Source organism: Danio rerio, chromosome 19 (assembly GCF_052040795.2).
Source record: "Danio rerio strain M-AB ecotype USA chromosome 19, GRCz13ab, whole genome shotgun sequence".
Classification (NCBI taxonomy): Eukaryota; Metazoa; Chordata; class Actinopteri; order Cypriniformes; family Danionidae; genus Danio; species Danio rerio.
Window position 1 is genome coordinate 31141107 of NC_141039.2, and position 21394 is coordinate 31162500.

General features: G+C 34.3%; 1 protein-coding gene across 31 annotated transcripts in view; it reads right to left on the bottom strand.

Moving 5' to 3' along the window:
• The window catches only part of LOC137488526 (uncharacterized), a 250769-nt gene that overhangs the window by 162374 nt on the left and 67001 nt on the right, over nt 1-21394 (bottom strand). For 17 of the 31 annotated variants that reach the window (XR_015516863.1, XR_015516893.1, XR_015516889.1 and 14 more), the window contains one exon: nt 20089-20209. Coding sequence is in view for 7 of the 31 variants with exons in the window: in XM_087295865.1 (XP_087151991.1) it covers nt 20089-20133 (45 nt within the window). In the remaining 24 variants the exon portion in view is untranslated. Of the gene's footprint in view, nt 1-4737; nt 4863-20088; nt 20210-21394 lie in introns of all 31 variants that reach the window. The other 14 variants (XR_015516865.1, XR_015516864.1, XR_015516884.1 and 11 more) reach the window with 1 other exon arrangement.

The following is a 21394-nucleotide window of genomic DNA, read 5'->3' on the forward strand; positions in this document are numbered from 1 at the left end:
TTATGTTCAGTTCACTTAAATTTGTAAAAAAAAAATAAAATAAATAAATTAACTTTTTGCGTTGAGACAACATTAAAAAACTGTGTGGAACACTGCATTTTTTTCCCAGAGTAAAGACAATTCGCATCAAAATAGTTATTAATTAATAATACAATTTATATGTACATATACTGCATAACGACAGACCTTATGTAGTGTATGTGTAAGAATAAATACTAACATCTATCATTATTGATTTGATTTGTGTTTTTACTGCACATATCACATATTTAACAATGAGTATGTTTACATGGACACCAATAATCTATTTTTAATAAAATTTAGAAAACTACTCTTATTAAGAGTTTACCACGTTTCAGAGTTTTGTTTTGTTTTGTTTGCTTAGTTTAATCCATTTAAGGTCATAATCGAGCTAAACAAAAATCGAATTAAGTATAATGTGGCGTATGCCAATTATAACTGCATTATTGAAGTCCTGTACAGACATGCAATTACCGCAATCAAACTATTACCATCGTGTAGGATATTCACCACATTATTCTCTGCACCTAATGAGTCAGAGTAGGCCCACAGACACCTGCATCGCAGAATGCAGAGGTTTTTATCCCATACGCTGTGCCAAATGTGAAAAATTTACACTTCCAGTATCCTATATCTTGTTTGTCATGGGGCGCATGCATGAAATGTTCCTGAATGAAAGTAAAAGTGCCAAGCTGCAGTTAAAGTCGACGAATTAAAATTAAAACATCCAAAATTACATGAAACTCCAGAGAAAATGTGGATAATGTGGTGGTACAATGATGTTAATAGAACTATGTGCTATAACATGTAAAACGGGATCATGAAAGGAACAATAAAAAAGCAACTCATGTAAACACTTTAATCATATTATTGTCTTATTCAGATTCAGGCAATTATTTTGATTGCTGATGTCCATATTAATGTAGTCCATCACAACATCACAACATGTTCCTCAACGGAAGACTGTCAAACTTCTTTTGTTCAAATATTAATCCAAAAATATTATATCTAAAATTCAGAAGAATCGGAACATTTGAGAAATATCAACACATCACTGCCTTGCAAACACACACACACACACACAAAAAAAAACAGTTGACTTTCCTCTCTCCCCCACCACTCCTTCATTGGGAGAATTGAGATAAAAATAAGTCTGGGGAAGGAGTGCAATCTGCGCAGGTTAATAACTTCACATTGACCCAGCAGACAAAAAAACACTCTTCTTCCATCTGTCCTAATGAGACCGAGAGAGAAAGAGGAGGGGAAGTGATAAAAGAAAGCTTCGAAAAAAAAAGAGACATGGATAAAGAATGAAAACTGGAAAGAAGAGCAAAACCCTGTGTTATAAAGTAATGAACAGGTTAATAAAATAAAAGATGGTGAAGGCACTATCAGGGCCCCATTCTTGCCTCACAATCAGGGCCCTGGCCCCCAAAAGAGGGCCTCTCATCAAGAGGGGAAAAAAAGGGACCATCTCCCCTGTCTGAGGCACCATATGCTCACGATAACAGTCAAATTCGCACACAGATATCAGCTCTTTTCCATGCATATCAATTAGGTTTAATTAAGAATGCTGCTTGTCGACACACACACACATACACACACCTCTTTCCACATCCTGAAGCTGTGTGTGAATAAGGAGCATCTTGTTACAGCCGAGACTCACAAAAAAAAACACAACTAATTGATATTCACATATTCCAGAACCATAGGCCTCTCCGGTCAACAGATGGTGTTCATTTAACCCTAGGAGCCCAAAGTAAACAACACTGTGTCTTTTTAACACCTCCTGAAATACTCTCTCCATCGTCGTGACAAAACACTGTCATTCAGAGTCACTGGAAATTACATGTAGAGCTGGGGAGACAATTTCTATCCAGCTGAGCGATACCAAATATGTCAAGATAACATACATGTTGATGTGTGTAAAAGGAGGCATGTTTTTGTTTTTTTAACAAGATGGCACCGGCGGTCTGGGGAAAGGGAGGGTGCCCAGATTTGGGGCGCTCACTGATAGGAGCAGCAGCTACTTAATGATGGTACCCGGCCCCCTAGAGGGGGTCTGTTGCCTAGTAACAGATGCAGTTTGGGTGGGATGCTCTCCGCCAGTAATGGGGCGGAAGGAGGGGGAGAAGCGTTGGAGAAAAAAGGAGGGTCCTCAAGGGCCTTTTTAACACCCAGACAGCCTGCTCACATGAAGCAGCCTTACATTTCGTCAGTTGTTGACGGCGCAAAGGAGTTTCATTTACTTTGCATCACAGACACCACAAAAACACATTTTTTAAGTGATAGCAATTCGGGTCATTTAGTATGCATGGATTTCCTGATGGATTGAACAGTTTAGTTGGTTAAACCATGTATAAAAAAAACAGTACTTATTTACTAGAAATGTGAAGAGATGTTTGTTGACAGAGCAAGACTCAGAAAACAGACAGCATTAGATCCTGTGTGGTTCTGTGAACGCAAGCTTGATTTCACACATAGCTGCATTCAGACATGCGTTTCACACTATATTCTTAGTTTAAACTCAAGGATTGCTTTTGCAGACATCAAGAGAACAGTTTGGGTCAGTCTGGATTATCAGCTTAGGGGAGTTAAAACCAGCTTGGTCAGATTGGGAGACCAATTTGAACCAGGTAACCAAACTTACAGAGAAAGGAGCCATTTATAAGATTTTTTTCAGCAAAAAAATAAAAAAATTGTATACATGTTGCAACATAGGCTCATTCTGAAAACGTAGCCCAATATACGTTTCTGGAGATCACAAATTATGGTATGACACCTATCCTTTTCTTGCTAACTAGCTGACCGCTTTCCTACTGTTACCAGTTTGTCTAGTAGCTCAACACATACCTCGGCAGACTTGAGAAGAGGAGCGGTGTTGACTGCGACAATGGGGTTTGAGTCTCGTGAAGAACGGTAAATGTAAGGCGATGGCTTTTCTTGTCTGGATTGCTTTTCAAAACACTGTGGTTGGGTTTAGGGAAAGTGGTGGGTGGGTCGATCTGTGCTTTTTTAAAAGTTCTGTTGGTTGGGTTTAGGGAAAGGGGTGGTTAGGGTTTTCGGTCGGTTAGTCAGTCAGTCAGTCAGTCAGTAAGTCAACAGCAGCCTCTGGTGGATTTACACGAGAACACTATTTACTGACCATTTACATTTACTTGCCTTGAAGTTGTTTCAATCCTGTAAAACTTTATTTCATCTGTTCACACAAAAACAAAAATATTTTGAAGAATATTGTAACAACAGTTGACATTAGCCATCGTCTTTCATAGTAGGCTTCCTGTGAAATTTGTATTATTTTGAATAAAGTTGAAGTTAGAAATATTAGTATAATGATATAAAATATAATATATAATATCAGCCTTTTCCCCCAATTTCTGTTTAACTGAGAGAAGATTTTTTTAACACATTTCTAAACATAATAGTTTTAATAAGTCATCTCTAATAACTGATTTCTTTTATCTTTGAACTGATGACAGTAAATTATATTTTGCTAGATATTTTTCAAGAAACTAGTAACCAGATAAACGTGCAATTTAAAGGCTTAACTAGGTCAATTAAGCAAGTTAGTCTTAGCAAGTTAGCTCTGTAGATAATTGAAAAAAAAAAATATATATATATATATATATATATTTATATATATATATATATATATATATATATATATATATATATATATATATATATATATATATATATATATATTGCTTAAGGGGCTTAAAAATATTGACGTATATACGGGTAAACTTACACATAACCTATGACAGACTGTGCAAAATATTGTACAAAAGAAGCATTTAAAGGATACAGAGTTTCTGCAGGCTTCTTCAAATCAAATTTAAGACTTTTTAAGAGCCTTTTAAGACCATTATGAAAGAACTTTTAGACTTACAGAGGGCTAAACACAAAGGATCTTTTCTAATGGCCCGGTTACTTCTCTCAGTAGTTATTGTATTAATGGTATATCATGTAAAGGGATGTGTGGCTTTAGTTTTCTTTCTAATTTAATTTGGAACATTTGCTGTAATGAGCTTGCTGAAAAAACAAAAGCTGTTGTGAATTGTATCTCCTTGCAATAATAAACTTAAATATATAACAAAAAATTTTCAGATGGATCATTGGTGATTGAGTGTTGACCAGTTTGGGTAGCTTCACTTGTCCAAGGGGAAATGAAATTCTATTTAAAATGATTTAAGACCTACAACACAATATTTCAGCAAATTTAAGACATTTTAAGACTTGTTAAGACCCCACGGACACCATGGGATTCCCCCAAAATTTAAAACGTTCTCATTGTTTTTTTAACCCTAAAGAGGTTCCAAGCTATTACTAGTTGTAGTTTTTTCATTTGTTTGTTTTTGTTTTTTAAACACAAAACAAGTTACTTTGATGACATCTGGAAACCTGTAACCACTGACTACATAGTAAAAAAAATAATTACTGTAATAGTTAATGTTTACAGGTTTACAGCTTTCTTCAGTAGATCTTCTTCATGTCCTATAGATGAAAGAAACTCATAAAAATACAACTCTCAAAAAATGATATTTGCTGTTTGTTCAAACTACTTATTTAAATGGAGCTGAAACAACACAATTATCCAACATAGGCTCAGTCTGAAAACGTAGCTCTATATACATTTCTGGAGATCGTGATTTATGTAGCCAGAGGAAAGTATGGCTGCATTTCTTCTTTAAAACGAACGATAGGAATGCTTACCTCCATTTCGACAGCTTTTCTGCTGTTACCAGTTTGTCCAGCGGCTTGTCACGTACATTTAAGATGCAAAACGGATTTGACCGTGGCGACGAGGTTTAAATCTGGCAAAGAACGGTTCCAGAAAGCTGGTAAGACAAAAACAGAAGCCAAAAAATAAACAAACAAGTAAATAACAGGGTGAGAATGTGATCAAATCTGAAAACATGGTAAAAATTAGACTGCTGTGAGGGCTTTTCTTTTTTGGATTGCTGTTCAAAACACTGTTGGTTGGGTTTAGGGAAGGGCGTGGGCGCTGGTCAATCAGTGATTTTTAAAACACTATCGGTTGGGTTTAGAAAAGGGGGTGGGTGGGGAGATTGGTCGGTTGGACAGTCAGTCAGTATATCAGGCACAAATGACATTCACGAAAGAAATTTAAGATCTCAAAAAGAATTCACAGCGGCCTCTGCAAAACACTTAGCTACGGGGAAGTAGGCACTCGCCGTAATCAGAATGAGCCTGGGTTGCAATTACTAAGGTTTTGGGGGACAACATAAATGTTTTACACTTAATCCACTTCAATTTGTAAAAATGAATAAATTAACTTAATTCCTTCATGTTGTTCCTACACAACTTGATTGTGTGGAACTTTTTTTTTTACAGTGAAGTTGAATAAATGACAACATCATTTCAATTTTTGGGTGAACTATCCCCTTATGTTAAAAAAAAAGCAGTGCAACATGGTTTGTGGTGCATTAACCAGTAAACCTTTCTATTTTCTTGAATTCTTGTTACATAGAGATTTTTAAGAAAATATCTGGTGCATAAAGAGAGGAAAGATAGTTTTTTTATCTTCATCCAAAAAATATAAACTAATTTAGGTTTGTAAACACTTGAGTCTAAGCAAACGGTGACATCATTTTCATTGTCGGGTGAGCAATTCAAAACAGGATGCTTATGGAAACTGTGAAGTTATGTAAGCTGCTGACATGTCTAGATCTAACTATAGCTAACCAATAACACCAGATGTAACGGTACAGACATTTATCATGCTGCCAGTGTTGAGTGAGTCTCCAAACCTGCAATCCCATCCTGTCAGTCCGATTATCAAATCACAAGCCTACAGCAGCACAACCACATGGCCGCTTTTGGAAGGAAGTTTAAGGCTGTCATTATGTCTCTGCGCCAATTTGTGTGTCTTCCCTTCTTCTTTCTCTCAGGTGGCATGGTTTCACTGTGATTAAAGCGAGCATATTGCACTGTCTTCTCTTATTACACACACATACTCACGAGAACGCTCGCCCTTTCCATCTCTCCACACACATTTCACAGCTATACACCAGTGACAATGATCCTCTGTCTTCCCGGGCTGGCCTTGAAAGCAACACAAGCTCTATGTATTAAACTCAATGTATGCCACCATGTAAGACTGAACATTAATCAACCTTTTGAGAGAGCACTACATCAGTTCTTTACTGTGTTTCCAGACTGGTTTACTCAACTGAAAACAACATGAAAAAGGGAAGTTCATCAAGTCAATGGTAACTTTAACTGAACAAACTTCAGCAGCAATTAATTGGGTTGTAGGCATTCCTTCTGTCTTAATGAGCTTGTTTTCATTAGTATCGTTTAAGTGCAGCGCTGTGGAAATGACATGAAGTTGCGGCTGGATGTTATGAAAGGTAATAAAGTCCACATTTTAATTATTCAGCCTGGATCTCATTAAGACAAACAGGAATCGGCAAGTGTTGGTGAAGAGCTCTTTCCCCTTAAACATTATGGGCCATGCTTCATTGGAGTGGCATATTTATTTCACAAAATTGACTTGGGCAAGTATTATATTTCACTCATTTATTGATTGTCATATTTGATTGTAAAATTTAAACTGAAAAAAAAATGCAACCTAGGCTAATTCTGATTATGTACCACTAAATATATTTTTTGAGTGCATCAAGGAGCTACGTTTTTTTGCAGTTTTTGTTTTCATGAATCCACTAGAGACTGCTGTATACACTTTTAAGATCTTAAATTTCTCTTGGGAGTGGCATTTGTGCCTGCTCTTTTGCGTAAATCCACCAGGGGCAGTTGTCGACTGACTCAATGATTGACCTACACACCGATCCCCTCACCCAACTGTCTTCCCTAAACCCAACCGACAGCATCTTGAAAAGAAATCCAAAAAAAGAAAAGCCATGGAGCAGCCTGGTATTTTCCACATTCTCACCTTGTTATTTAATTATTTGTTTTATTTTTTAGCTTTTGTTTTTGTGTTACCTGCTTTCTGGAAACATTCTTCGCCTGACTCGAACCCCTTCATCACAATTAACTAAAAAAAATGGCATCATACCACCCCGTAACATTCAGTTTAAAGACGAAATGCAGCCAAATGTTCCTCTGGCTAAATAATTTGCGATCTCCAGAAATGTATATAAAGCTACATTTTAGAATAAGCCCATGTTGTCCCAACACAATCGATTGGGTTAACTAAATCCTTTTCACTAATTTAAGTGGATTTAAGTTTGGATTGAACATAAAACAATTATATTGTCCACCCCCCAAAAAAAACCCTAAGACTTGTGTTGATTTAACTAATTTGTATAAGTAGTTTAAAGCATGTTTTAAATACTAAAACTCATTTGAAAATAAATATTTCCAATTTTACCTGTATATGCATTTTGCATTGTATTCTAAGTAACAAGCATTTATGCACAGTGTAGCTAAAACCAGTCACACTAGATCGGGATTAAACAAGATGATTAGACAGTAAAAAAGTGAGGGATTGATCCATATTTTTTTGATGTTTGATCTTTGATTGGACTCAAGCAATCACGTGATGCGATTTCGCATGTCAGAGTTCACCAAGCTTGATCTTTCCAACACAGGGAACTGCTAAACTTGACGCACAAGCTTGCATTTATTGTCTAACGTGTTCGTGTACATATGAATGGAAGTAAATGGGGAAAACGGTGCAGTGTAACCACAGCTTTATTAAAAGACACTACAATATTGGCTCAACCAATGACATGACTTTGGGGTGGGACTTTCCATGTGATTAAAATTAAAGTTAAAATTAGGAGGAGTGTCTTAAAACACAAAAATAGCTTTTCTACTCTACTTTTTCTTTTTTTAAATGAAACTGCATTTGAGTGAAATAAAAAGCTAATTATTAAAATTATTTTTTATATAATGACAAAAATACAATATCCAATATTAATAAATTGTATGTACAAATTTAATAAATAAGAAATATACAATGTTTAAAAGAATGTATAACCAGTGTTTTATTATGCAATTAGGCAATGGTTTTAGTATTTAAGTAATGCATTTTATATATATATATATATATATATATATATATATATATTCAGTTAGTTTACATTATGTAGCATACATATTAGGGGTGTGACGAGACACTTATTCCACGAAAACAAGATGAGACACAGGTTTTTATAAAGATTGTGTTTACAAGAACAAGATGAGATTTTTATTCATAATTTTTTTTTATTTAATCCTTGATGAAATGTATAATTTTTTTTTTTAATACATTTGCAACAATTAAAAAAAAAATCTTTTTTCATACTGTCATTATGGGCTATTGTGTGTACAATTTTGAGGAAATAAATGAATTGATCAATTTTGGAATAAGGCTGTAACATAAAATGTGGAAAAGGTAAAAAGCAACGAATACTTTCCGGGTGCACTGTATAAGTTTAAGTTTTTTGTTATTATTTTTTTTTTATTTTAGTAATTTGAAATTTATGTTGAACTGTTCAACAGTATAACATGTTATTTCGTTATTTCATAGCATTTATAGTATTTAAACAGATTTTAAATTACACTAAAACTCCTCAGTCTAATAATATTAATAATGTGTTCTCCTCTCAAACTAGGCACAACTAAAAATGAACTGCTCTTTCCCTGATATGATCTCTAAGCATAGATTTATTTCATGTAGTTTGAGATCTTCCAAAAACAGTAGGTAACAGCCAATGAGCTGAAGACCAGCAGGTCCTGTCCATCACTCATAAGTCCAAACAGCAGCCACAGCTTCTCTCCACAGTGACCACGTCATCAATCCTGAGCTGGCCCTGCAGAGAGCCAGTCTGGGCACAGATGTCAGCACTTCATTAACACAGGCAGGGAACGGGCCGAGACCCACAAACCGCCTCTACAGCCCAGACCGCAAGCTCTGCTCATGGCCCAAACAGTCCTGCTGAAATACTCAGAGTGTTTAGACACCTGCTGCGTTGAGCACTCATGATTCTGGGAAGATGCGATGGAGCATGTCCTGTCACATTACAGTTTTGTTCTCACACAACCATGCATAGGAAGAGAGACAATGTGGGTAAAACCAAATCCAAACCCAACAGCTGTGCATTCAAAATGTTTTTTTTTTTTTTTTGTTTTTCACGCAGTTGGTAGGATTTTTAATTCGTTTTTTTTTTTTTCTTTAAAGGGAAAAACCAACTATGATGACTGAGGAAATTTTCATTTTATACTCTAGCAAATATATTTACACTCACCGGCCACTTTATTAGGTACACCTGTCTAACTGCTCGTTTAACAAATTTCTAATCAGCCAATTACATGGCAACAGCTCAGTGCATTTATGCATGTAGACATGGTCAATCTTCAGTTTAAACTGAGAATCAGAAAAGGGAAGAAAGGTGATTTAAGTGACTTTGAACTTGGCATGGTTGTTGGTGCCAGATGGACTGGTCTGCATTTTTCAGAAACTGCTAATCTGCTAAGATTTTCACGCACAACAATCTCTAGGGTTTACAGAGAATGGTCCGAAAAAGAGAAAATATCCAGTGAGCTGCAGTTCTATGTGAGCAAATGCCTTGTTGATGCCAGAGGTCAGAGGAGAATGGCCAGACTGGTTTGAGCTGATAGAAAGGCAATAGTAACTTAAATAATCACTTATTACAACCGAGATATGCAGGAGTGCATTTCAGACAGCCCAACACATGAAAACCTTGAAGCGGATTTGCTACAGCAACAAAAGACCACATCGGGTGCCACTCCTGTCAGCTAAGAACAGAAAACTAAGGCCATGTCATAAAGCACAGATCATCTCAGACTGGTTTCTTGAACATGACAATGAGTTCACTGTACTCAAATGGCCTCCACAGTCACTAGTTCACGATCCAATTTCGCATCATGAATTTGCAGCCGACAAATCTGCAGCAACTGCGTGATGCTGTCATGTCAGTATGAACCAAAACATGTGAGGAATATTTCCAGTACCTTGTTGAACCCATGCCACGAAGGATTAAGGCAATTCTGAAGGCGAAAGTTGGTCCAGCCTGGAACTAGTATGGTATACCTAATAAAATGGCCGGTGAGTGTTTATTACTTGTTCAATATACTTGTTTAAAATGAAACAACATAATTCTTGTATTGTAATTTATCATTTATTTTTTTGGACACTTAATTTGTTTTATGTTTAGTCAACTTCGCGTTGACAGCATGAATGAATAGTGATGGTGTAATTAGCTGGGTAGTGGATGTGTAGTTCCCAGCTCATTTTAAGTGGGATTGCATTAGGAAGAGAGAATGTTGACATTATAAATTATCTTAGGTGTTTTAAGTTAAAAGAAAGACTTGTTAGAGTTTAATCTTCATTAGTTTGTAGATTAAGAAAAGTTTCAAGTAAGGTTTTGAGTTTTACAGTGAGCCCCTTCCAGAAGAGTAGAACTCATGCTTTGAGTCTTGGCAGCTAACAGTATTAACAGCATTAATGTCTGTTGGTTCATTCAGTGAGCCATGAATGTGTTCATGCTAGTTCTGAGATCAGTAAGCATTTTCGTAGCAGTTGTTAAGCTGGAACTTGGACAAATATTGGTTTAAAATCCAATATTGGTTTAAAATTTAAACTCCGGAAAAATATTGTTCAGGTTTGCCTGAACCTGGCTGACATTCAGTGCAGGGGACTACAGGCCGTAATTGGGGTTAAGGGTGTCCCAACATTATTTGTATGTATAGTTGTTTAATTACATACAGTACATACAGTAATTTTAAAATTATCTTACATAATATTGACAGTGAAGTGGGACAAAAAAAAAAAAAAAACTTGAACATGAACTAAATTTCTCAACTTGTTTCGATATAGCCTTACAACTATTCTCTATAAATAAATAAATAAATAAATAAATAAATAAATAAATAAATAAATAAATAAATACAGTTGAAGTCGAAATTATTAGCCCCCTTGAATTATTAGAGCCCCAGTTTATTTTTTTCCCTGGAGAGAAGATTTTTTTCAACACATTTCTAAACATAATAATTTTAATAACTCATTTCAAATAACTGATTTATTTTGGTTTGCCATGACAGTAAATAATATTTTATCAGATGTTTTTCATGACACTTCTATACAGCTAAAAGTGACATTTAAAGGCTTAAGGTTAATTAGGTTAACTAGGCAGGTTAGGGTAATTCGGCAAGTTATTGTATAACGATGGTTTGTTCTGTATACTATTGAAAAAATTAACTTAAGGGGCTAATAATTTTGTTCTTAAAATAGTGTTTAAAAATTTAACAACCGCTTTTATTTTAGCCAAAATAAAACAAATAAGACTTTCTTCAGAAGAAAAAATATTATCAGACATACTATGAAAATGTCCTTGCCCTTTTAAACATAATTTTGAAAATATAAAAAATAACTAATTAATTAAAAGGGCGGCTAATAATTCTGAATTCAACTGTACATATATACAGCACATGCTATTTACCGTGCATCACTTACTGTCAATGTCCCTAGACACTAAACATCAATCAAAATAATTTCAACATTTCAAAACACATTCTCATGTTAGCAGACAGATTACATTTGTGAACGATTTCTCAACAAATACACTGTATAATATCAAATATTCATCTGACTGCGGCAACAGGCACGATGATTAAGATGAGAACTGACACATCTGTCATTGAAAATGAAAACCTGAATGTGTAGCAATTTTAGCTATCAAATACATTAAATCCATCAATTAATTTATTTAATCGGACACGGATACACTATGGTCAACTTTTTTTTAAGAGAATAAGCTGTCCCTGATATTGGCTGATTTATTACATTTTAATGCATGTCTGACAGCATTAACATAAAATGAGAACACAACTTCGAAATCTTATAAATCTGTGACACATTAAAAACCACCATTGCTTTGATATGAGATAACAAATAATGCTTTTGATTGAAAAAAAAGTAATTTTTCCTTATTAAAATAATATTTGCATTGATTTAATTGCATATGAATGAGTGAATCTGTGGACACACTGTTGTAGAAATAATGAAAACAATAAGGGCTGTACCTTTTATATAATAGACTTAAATTTAAGAGGATAGTTGTGTTAAATTGATGCTATGTTTAATCCCTCATAACATTTATGATTGAAAATATTTTAAATCTACAGTAACAGCAGTTATATTTTCAGGACATGATTAGTTTCATATCTCAAAAATCTGTGAGATAATCAATATGAATTTGTTCAGATGTAGTTTTAACTCTTCTTTTCATTTACCATTTTCTAATCTATAATGAATAAAATGTAAGGGATGTTGTGAGAAATGTTGAAGGTGTGTGAGCAAATATTGTTTTGACAGTATACAGGCAGTCACTCAGAGAGGCAGTGTTTATAGGGCAACATGTGGCTTTACATGTGTTCAGAGTTCTCAGACATCTGCAGTTTGAAGGGATTGCAATTACATGAAAATGCTGGTTGAACTCATGACTGACTTTCATAGAGATCCTCTTCTAAAGTCAGATCTATCTAGAAGCAAGAAACAAAAAAACATTGTATTTCATTTCAGCTTACTCATCATCACTATTTTTTTTTTTTTTTTTTAAAGGACAATATGAAGTTCAGATGCAAAATAAACCCTTCAAGTGCCATCTGAATTTTTCTTCTAAAATTAGCCATTTTCAGGCTCTTGCATACATGTTCAGTAATGCACTTTTTTGGTAAAAGACATATTCTTTTCAATGCCTTTAAAGTAAAATAGCTGACTATAAACATGGAAGGCTAAGAAAAACGCTCATTTTAGAAGAAAATTTCAGATGGCACTTGAAAAAAAATTATCTGAACTTCATATTATTAAACCTTTTTAAATATTTACCAATATTATTTTATTATTAGGTATTAGATTTTAATATGTATCATACTTATTTAAGCATACTTTAATTAATGTAAAATAATATATAATATCAACTTGTAATAATTGACAGCTCAATACAGCTAAACATGTATTAAATGTGTATTTACACATGTTATCAGTATATCATCCACTTTCAAAGTACACTAGAGTTAGAAGTCAGTAGCTTTTTAAGACACTTTTTTTTATTTACCAAAGATAGAGTAGACTAAACAAACAGCAAAACATTATTATTATTATTATTATTATTATTATTATTACTAACAGGCTAATATTATTATTATTATTATTATTATTATTATTATTATTATTATTATTAATAATTTATTTATTTTTGACATTCATTTTGTTTATAATAATAATAATAATAATAATAATTATTATTATTATTATTGTTATTATTGTTGTTATTATTATTATTGGGCAATGCGGTGGTACAGTAGGTAGTGCTGTCGCCTCACAGCAAGAAAGTCGCTTTCTGAGGAGTTTGCATGTTCACCCCGCGTTCGCGTGGGTTTCCTCCTAAATTGTCCATAGTGTATGTGTGTGAATGATTGTGTATGGATGTTTTCCAGAGATGGGTTGCAGCTGGTAGGGCATCCACTGCGTAAAAACATATGCGGTTCATTCCGCTGTGGTGACCCCTGATACATAATAATAAAAATAATAATAATTATTATTATTATTATTATTATTATTATTATTATTATTATTATTATTATTATTATCATTATTATTATTATTATTATAAGTAGTAGTAGTAGTATAATTCATTTTGAATACATGTTTAAAAATTTTAATTAATCAAAAAAACTATAAAACAAGACTGTTTACATACAATAATAAAAAATAAAAACAAGTAGACCAGCCATTTTTACAATGATAAACTTTAAATGATTGTAATATTGTTTTAAACTGATGTTTTTAAACAAATAATGCGGTCTTGTTGGGCATTCTTTAAAAGACATTAAACACATCTAACCATTTGAATGTTCGGTACATTTGTTTACATTAATTAAAGTCTTAGTATCTTACAATAACAAAAGTATAAATCTTACATATTATGGTGAAAATAAAAACATGATTTAAGCTGAAAACCAAACTTTAAAATTCTATGATTCAGATCCAGTTCACATGCATATTTAAGTTCTCATGCACCATGTGCTAATCTAATATTGCTCGATTTCCATACCCATTAGATGGCTTCTGGAGCAAAAGTATACTTCTCACCATCTGGGATGACCCGTCTTACTGCATAGATCGCATCGCCCCAAGTTCCCAGCTCTTTGACCTGACCCCTGATCTCTGGCCTGTGACCCCAAGCGCAGCCATTAGCATCAGAGACAGGGGGTGTAACTGGACACTCACTATTACACAGCGGCTGATTAGAGCAGGGCCCGGAGAGCACAGGTATCATGACCTTTAACCCAATAATGAAATTAGCGCTTAGCAGCTTATATTCAGGGTCAGCAAAAAAGGTCAAGCGTGAAAAAGAGAAGCCCTTATTACCAGTCAAGGGTGCCGAGGTCTTGAGGAAATAAGGAGAGATAAGGACAATCTACACACTGCTAATGAGGAACAGACTAGTGGCTCGGACACCGAAGGTCCTTCTGACTAGTAGCGTGGTTACTCCTGTGTGGATCTGGCATCACAACATGCAGGAAGAAACTTGGCCATGGTAGTCTTGATGGTTTGTTTGAAAGCTTGGTCCATCAGCATCTTAAACAAAACAGTCGGACCACTTCTGTTTTAGTAGAAATAGTGGCAACTTTCAGAACATCTTCATCCCTTTAATCTCCAAATCTAATTCCTAAACTCAGCCCTCTAAAAACATATCTGCCAGTCCAATGCCTGAAACCCAAAAGTGACTGACAGGCAGATTTAACCCCTCTGGTTCTACTTATCCCACTCTGAGCTGGATTTGAACTGCTATCTCTAGCATGAGAGTTAGAATTGCTTAAGTGCAGAATGCTAAAGACCAAAGCCTATATCACAGAGGTGTTCAGTTCTGGGAACTCATTATTCTACATATTTTGTATGCAATTTGAAGGGCACATATTTTACCCCCTTTTCCAGATTTAAGACACATCTTTTGTGGTTCTAGAATGTGTCTGTAAGGTTTCAGCTCCAAACATCCATCAGATTATTTATTGTACCAAATATTGGAATTGTCTGCTCAAAATGTAGCTGTTTTTGTTGCCTGTGCCTTTAATGCTAGTTCTAACTGCCCACCATTCCCATGTGCCTGACAGGGTGTGCCTCAATCTCTGCCTCGGCTGCGTCAGATAAACAGCACAGTGACAGACATGAAGGAAGCAGATCTCACATAGCGCTTGTAAGAAAAACTACAGTTAGAACTTTTCCAATGATCCTTTGATGTATTTGTTGTGGAGTAAATTCAAGCTTTTCTGCAACGATGAGCCACACACAGACACACAGACACACACACACACACACACGCACACGCACACACACACACACACACGCACATGCACACACACAGCACATACATTTCGCTTTTCACTGTTTTTGCACAGGTGACAGGACACACGCTAATATTCACTGCTGTATGGTTATATGTTATGTTAATTTACATAATAAACCTGATTTAATATCCACAAACCGGGATTGAAGCGTCTTCTTTTGCAATTGTATTTGCAAGCAGCTGTATTGATAAATACGGTAAAAATCGCTGTAATTCATAACAAACATGCACTAAATTGATTTTAAACTTGTAAAAATCATTCTTAATCAAATTTGATAATGACTGATGATTACAGAGAGCTGAACGGATCTTTTAATCACGGTTGCTTTGTGCACGTACTGTCTTTTTGATATGAATATACGTGTTACTACGGAAACATGTTAATACGTGCCTGTCAATTAATTCGGTGGGCGAGGAAACTGCATTCCTACATTATGTTGTGCTGGGCCTCAAAAAGGGAAGGATTTGGGTCCTATTTTAATGTTAGGAAATGAAAAAAAGAGACTTATTGTCTTTATGTCACCCCAAGATGACTGTGGACACACTATACATACAGACACACAGTTCTGTCCAAACAACTTACAAAAGATGATTTGCATCATAGGTGCCCTTTAACACACCAGATTTAGATCACCGGCTTATTAGAAAAGAGCTTCATGAACTGAACTCTCATCTCTTCACTGGCTCTCTTCAGGCCTGGAGTGTTAGGTTTATGTTTATTAGTTTTATTCTACATATGAATCTTTAACCAAGTATGACACTCAACCCTATAAATAGGGCTGCATTATATATTATTTCATCATCAATATTGCAATGTGCACATCCACAATAGTCACACTGCAAGAAATGCAATGTTGAGTCTGAGGGTGTACTCACACTAGGCTATCCAAACTGTGCCCAGGTATGTTTGACCCCCATTTCCCAGTTCCTTTGACAAGTGTGAATGATCCGAATGAATCCGAATCACCGAATGACACCCTCTCAAATGTGATACAAACTGGAAAGCTAGTTAATAATAAATGTATTAAAAGAAGAATATGTATATAAATATAATAAAATTCTAATGAAATATAACTTCATTAGAAAAAAATCTACTTGGAGTAAACTTTCAGAAACTGTTCTCTAGCACGCACAAGTAACCTTTCCCAAAATCCAATTCTTTTTTATTTATATAGCACTTTTACAATGTAGATTGTGTCAACATAGGAGTTCTAGTAAATTGAAACTGTGTCAGTCCGGTTTCATAAGTGTAAGGGTACAAATTAAAAGTTTTACTTTAAAGTATTTTTAAATAATGTTTCTATAAATGAATTTAACCTATGCCATGCTTTAAAAAACCTTTTTTTCTTTTTGGCTTAGTCCCTTTATTAATCTGGGGTCGCCACAGCGGAATAAACCACCAACTTATCAAGCATATGTTTTACGCAGCGGATGCCCTTCCAGCTGCAACCCATCTCTGGGAAATTGATTGCAGCTACAATTTACAAATATTATGTATTATATAAAAATATTATATTATTAATATATTTTAATACAAAATATAGAAATGTAAGAAAAAAATGCCATTAAGTATATGTGCTCGTTCATCAGAAAATTAATTCATTCCTTCTACTTCGACTTTATTCATCAGGGGGAGGCACATCAAAATGAATCGCCAACTTATCCAGCATATGTTTTACATGGCAAATGGTAATCCAGCTGCAACCCAGTACTGGGAAACACCCATACACACTCACACATACACTACAGCCAATGTAGTTTATTCAATACAACTATACCACATGTCTTTAGACTGTGGAGGAAACAAGAGCACCTGGAGGAAACCCACACCACACAGGGAGAACAAGCAAACACCACACAGAAATGCCAACTGACCCAGCCGGAACTCAAACCAGCGACTTTTATGCTGTGAGGCGATAGTGCTAATCACTGAGCCACCATGATGCCCCATCAGAAAATTATAATAGATAAACTTTCAATGTACTAGTAAATATTTTATTTATTTTTATTTAAAAATTAATTATAAGTTAAAGCCCACAAACTGAAAGCTGCTGAGACTTTTATGTCAGTATGTTGCACTTATTTCAGTATGTTGCACTTAGTAGGGGGCGGGGCTTTATTTTTGTGTATCATTCCCTCATAGCAAACCAATGGTAAGAGGGAAATGATTGAGATTATTGTGGCTGAAACCATCAAACTTACATCAACACCAACAACTGCAATTACAAATGCAGAAGTAAATGGTCAGACTTTGATTGATGATTAAACAAAATGTGTTTTTTGTTTTGTTTTTGGGAGGATTAACTTGCGCAAATGAATTGTTCTACTAAAGAATAACAGTGTGCACTAGCATAATAAGCACTGTGAATGTTGATTTCATGTGGACTTTAATAATTATTTTCTCATAATAATCTTTTTTAAAGGTCCCGTAAAGTGCTTTGTATCTGTATTCATTTGTATACAATGTTTGACGTAATCTCAACCGAAACACATAGGGTGGGTCATAGAGTAGCTCTTTCCTAAAAAAAAAACACCCAATAACATTTTGTTTTATCACAGCTCTGGCAGTGAGAGTAATTAAGCTCAAGCACATCAAATCAAAAGCAATTCAGAAATGTCTAGCAGGGGCGGTACATGTCAGATACTAGACAGCATTTTATTGGTCAAGATTTGACCAATCAAAAAATGTTGATTCACTTAGGCATAAGTGACAAACTACCAGATACTGATGTTTATATCTTATAAACGCAAATTCTGCAACTGTTTTGCAGCACACTAGCTTGCCAGCACAAACATGCTGATACTACATCTAAAATAAAGTATTTTAACTTCACTGGACCTACAGTAGAGGTATGTTAAATTAACATTTAAAAAAGATTACATTAAGGTTAATAGTATAAATTATAAAGTGCGTATTTACATAACATATCTCACTCAGAGTCATCTAAAAGGAAAAAAAAAGTAAAACTTTGTTCTTAATCATAAAATGGACTACACAGTTTTTTTCAAGTTCCTTTTGGTTGTGTCCTTAACAGCTGCTTGGCAGAAGTTATGTGGTTTCAGATCATGTTGATAGTCTTGAGGAAAGGCAAGAGCTGGAGGATTGGATGGCTTTCATCTTTCATACTGTGATTGTTATTTCATGAGCCCGTCTCTCCACACTGGACTTTTGAGTCAACAAGGATGTATGCGTGATGCTGTGGCCTCGTGCAGTACTGGGTCATGAGTCAGTGTTATGACACCCAGGACTCCACTAGAAGCTCTAGTAGACATGCCTGTTCCATAACCCTGCTCCCGGGGGCCCTGACTAACATCCTGCAGAGATAAACAACTGGCACCCTCAGTCCTGAGAGCATGCTCAGTCTAGCGCTGCACACTGCTGATTCAGCAGCTCAGCTATGCAGATAAGAGCAGACTAATCTCTGACTGCCTGTGTTTGACAACATGTCACTCAGAGGAGTTTGCTTGTGTTGTGACTGGAGAGCAGGTTAATGTGCAGGAGTCGGCCTGACTGACGGCTTGCATTTAGAGATGTGCCTGACTACATGCTTAATCATCAAACAAGAGCTGCGAATAACAATGATTTCAAAAATGTATAAATCTGTTGTTTTCTTCTCTCAATAAAAAAAACTAAATCAAATTAATTAATAAAAAAACAATTAATTTATGTTTATTATTAAAATATAATTATACTTTATTCCATGAATTATGCACAATTAATCAATAATCCAATTTGATCACTGAGGGCAATAAGGCAGACTTAATAATAATACAATTATTATTATTATTATTATTATTATTATTATTATTATTGTTGTTGTTGTTGTTGTTGTTGTTGTTGTTGTTGTTGTTCTTATTTCTTGGAATTTTGTGACCAAATTTATTATTATTATGATTATTATTACTTTTATTTTTTTTATTATTTTATTATTTCTTGGTAATTTGTGACCAAATGTATTATTATTGTTGTTGTTATTATTATTATTATTATTATTATTATTATTATTTATACAACTACTATACATACAGGCACACATGCATTACATTTATTCTTTTTTAATTTAGTCCTGTAAATTGTATGTCTCTATATCATAATAAAAATTGCAATTAAAATTTGGTAATAATAATAATAATAATAATAATAATAAATGATGATTATAACACATTTTGTTGCTTAGCTGCTTCAATCCTAAATTAAACTGAATAAATGTAGTTTTACTGTACATATTTAAAACAATTAAGCATTTTCCATTTTTCTTAAATAGGTTCAATCATTGTAGAGTGGAAAACTTTTTCTAGGGAAAATCATTCCAGTATTAAATAATGATATCATCAAAATAAAATCATCAAATCCAATTTCTCTCATTAGTCTTAATCAGACTGAGACTCAGTAAGATTTGTTTTCAGGTCACTTTTTCTTGAACAATTATAAAATAAGGAGCAAATTACCTAAAAATCCTGAACATAATCTCTAATTTTTTAACAGTGTTTCTCATTTATGTAAAACATTGTTGAGTATTGCGGTGAAAGCTACATTTCTGCACCTTTTTGGCCAACTTACTGGGTAAAAGGAATAAAAACAGTTGGTGTTTCGAATTACTGCCAGCTGGCATCCTAACCAACATAACAAGAAAATTAAATCAATAAGGAGAGCCAGATCCTGCATACTGTTAAGAATTAGCACTGTAATAGATCTATTCTCGCCTTCAAAAAAAAAGAGACTTACCTTCATAAATACACTTAAGTCAGTTCTATGGAAGTCAGTTGCCATAGACGTGTAGGCTGATGGTCGAAAGGGGGTCTTGATTTTGGTTCAAGTTCCATTTGTGATGTTCAGTTGTGATGTCCTATAACAAAGGGAAAAAAACTGTAATTAGTATAGCAAAAAAACAGTTTTGGAATAAAATATATACAACACACATATTTTGTTAGCACATTGTATTTGTATTATGTTGCCTTTTCCTGCTATTTATTTTGACCTCAATTTAAAAAAAAATATGAAGCATTTATTTTCATTAAACTTCTAATTATATTTAGTTGAGGATATTAAGTTAATGTAGCCAATTTGTATAATAACTTTTCACAGTTTAATATCAGTTTGTTTAGGCTAATGATATGCTAAAAAAAATTGAAATCATGTAACCAGGGTGTTTTTGAAATAATAATAACAATAATAATAAAAAATATCACAACAGCATTGTAATTTGTATAAATCATCTAACTGAAATTTTTACAAAAGTTACTACTGACCAGATAAGGGTAATTGTTACAAAATGGATGCGGATAAAAGACTTGTGGATTCAAATGCAGTTTATTAACCGTGAGGTCATACAGGCAGTGGTCATAATCAGGAGCAAAACAGTATCACACAGGTAATCCAGTAGACAAGTCAAAATACAGATGAAACCAGGAACAAAGTAAGAATAAAAAATACAATAAATAAATAAATAAATAAATAAATAAATAAATAAAATAACACGGCGAAACAAACCAGAAAAAATGCTTCGTATATGTTCAAAATGGAAACAAGACTTGGCAATGTGTGAGTGAAGGTGAGGTGTATTATAGTCCTTGTAATCAGTGCATCATGAACTACAGCTGTGAGTGTGTGTCCCCGAATTATTGCCAGCTGTGTCAGAAGTTGATGAGCGCAAAGAGTTCTGGGAGTTGTAGTTCGGTAGAATGTAATCTCCAATCAAGAAACACTGCTGGTGATCACAACAGACAACAGGAAGTAATCCCGAGCAGAGACAACATCACTGGCGATCACAATAATAATGCACTACAAGTAACACAATTTATGTAATCAAATTGCTTTTTCAAAGTAACTTATTAATGTGACTAAGTTCAAAGTAACTAATAAATTACATAATTTACTTTAATAATGTAAAGCTACTTTTTGTTTTGCCATTTATTGACTGACATTTATTCTCCAGTGTTTTAAATATATTTATTTCCAGGGCTTTGACAATGAAACTGAAACGCCTGGTTTTAGACCACAACAGTTCATTAGTATAACGTAGGGCCCCCTT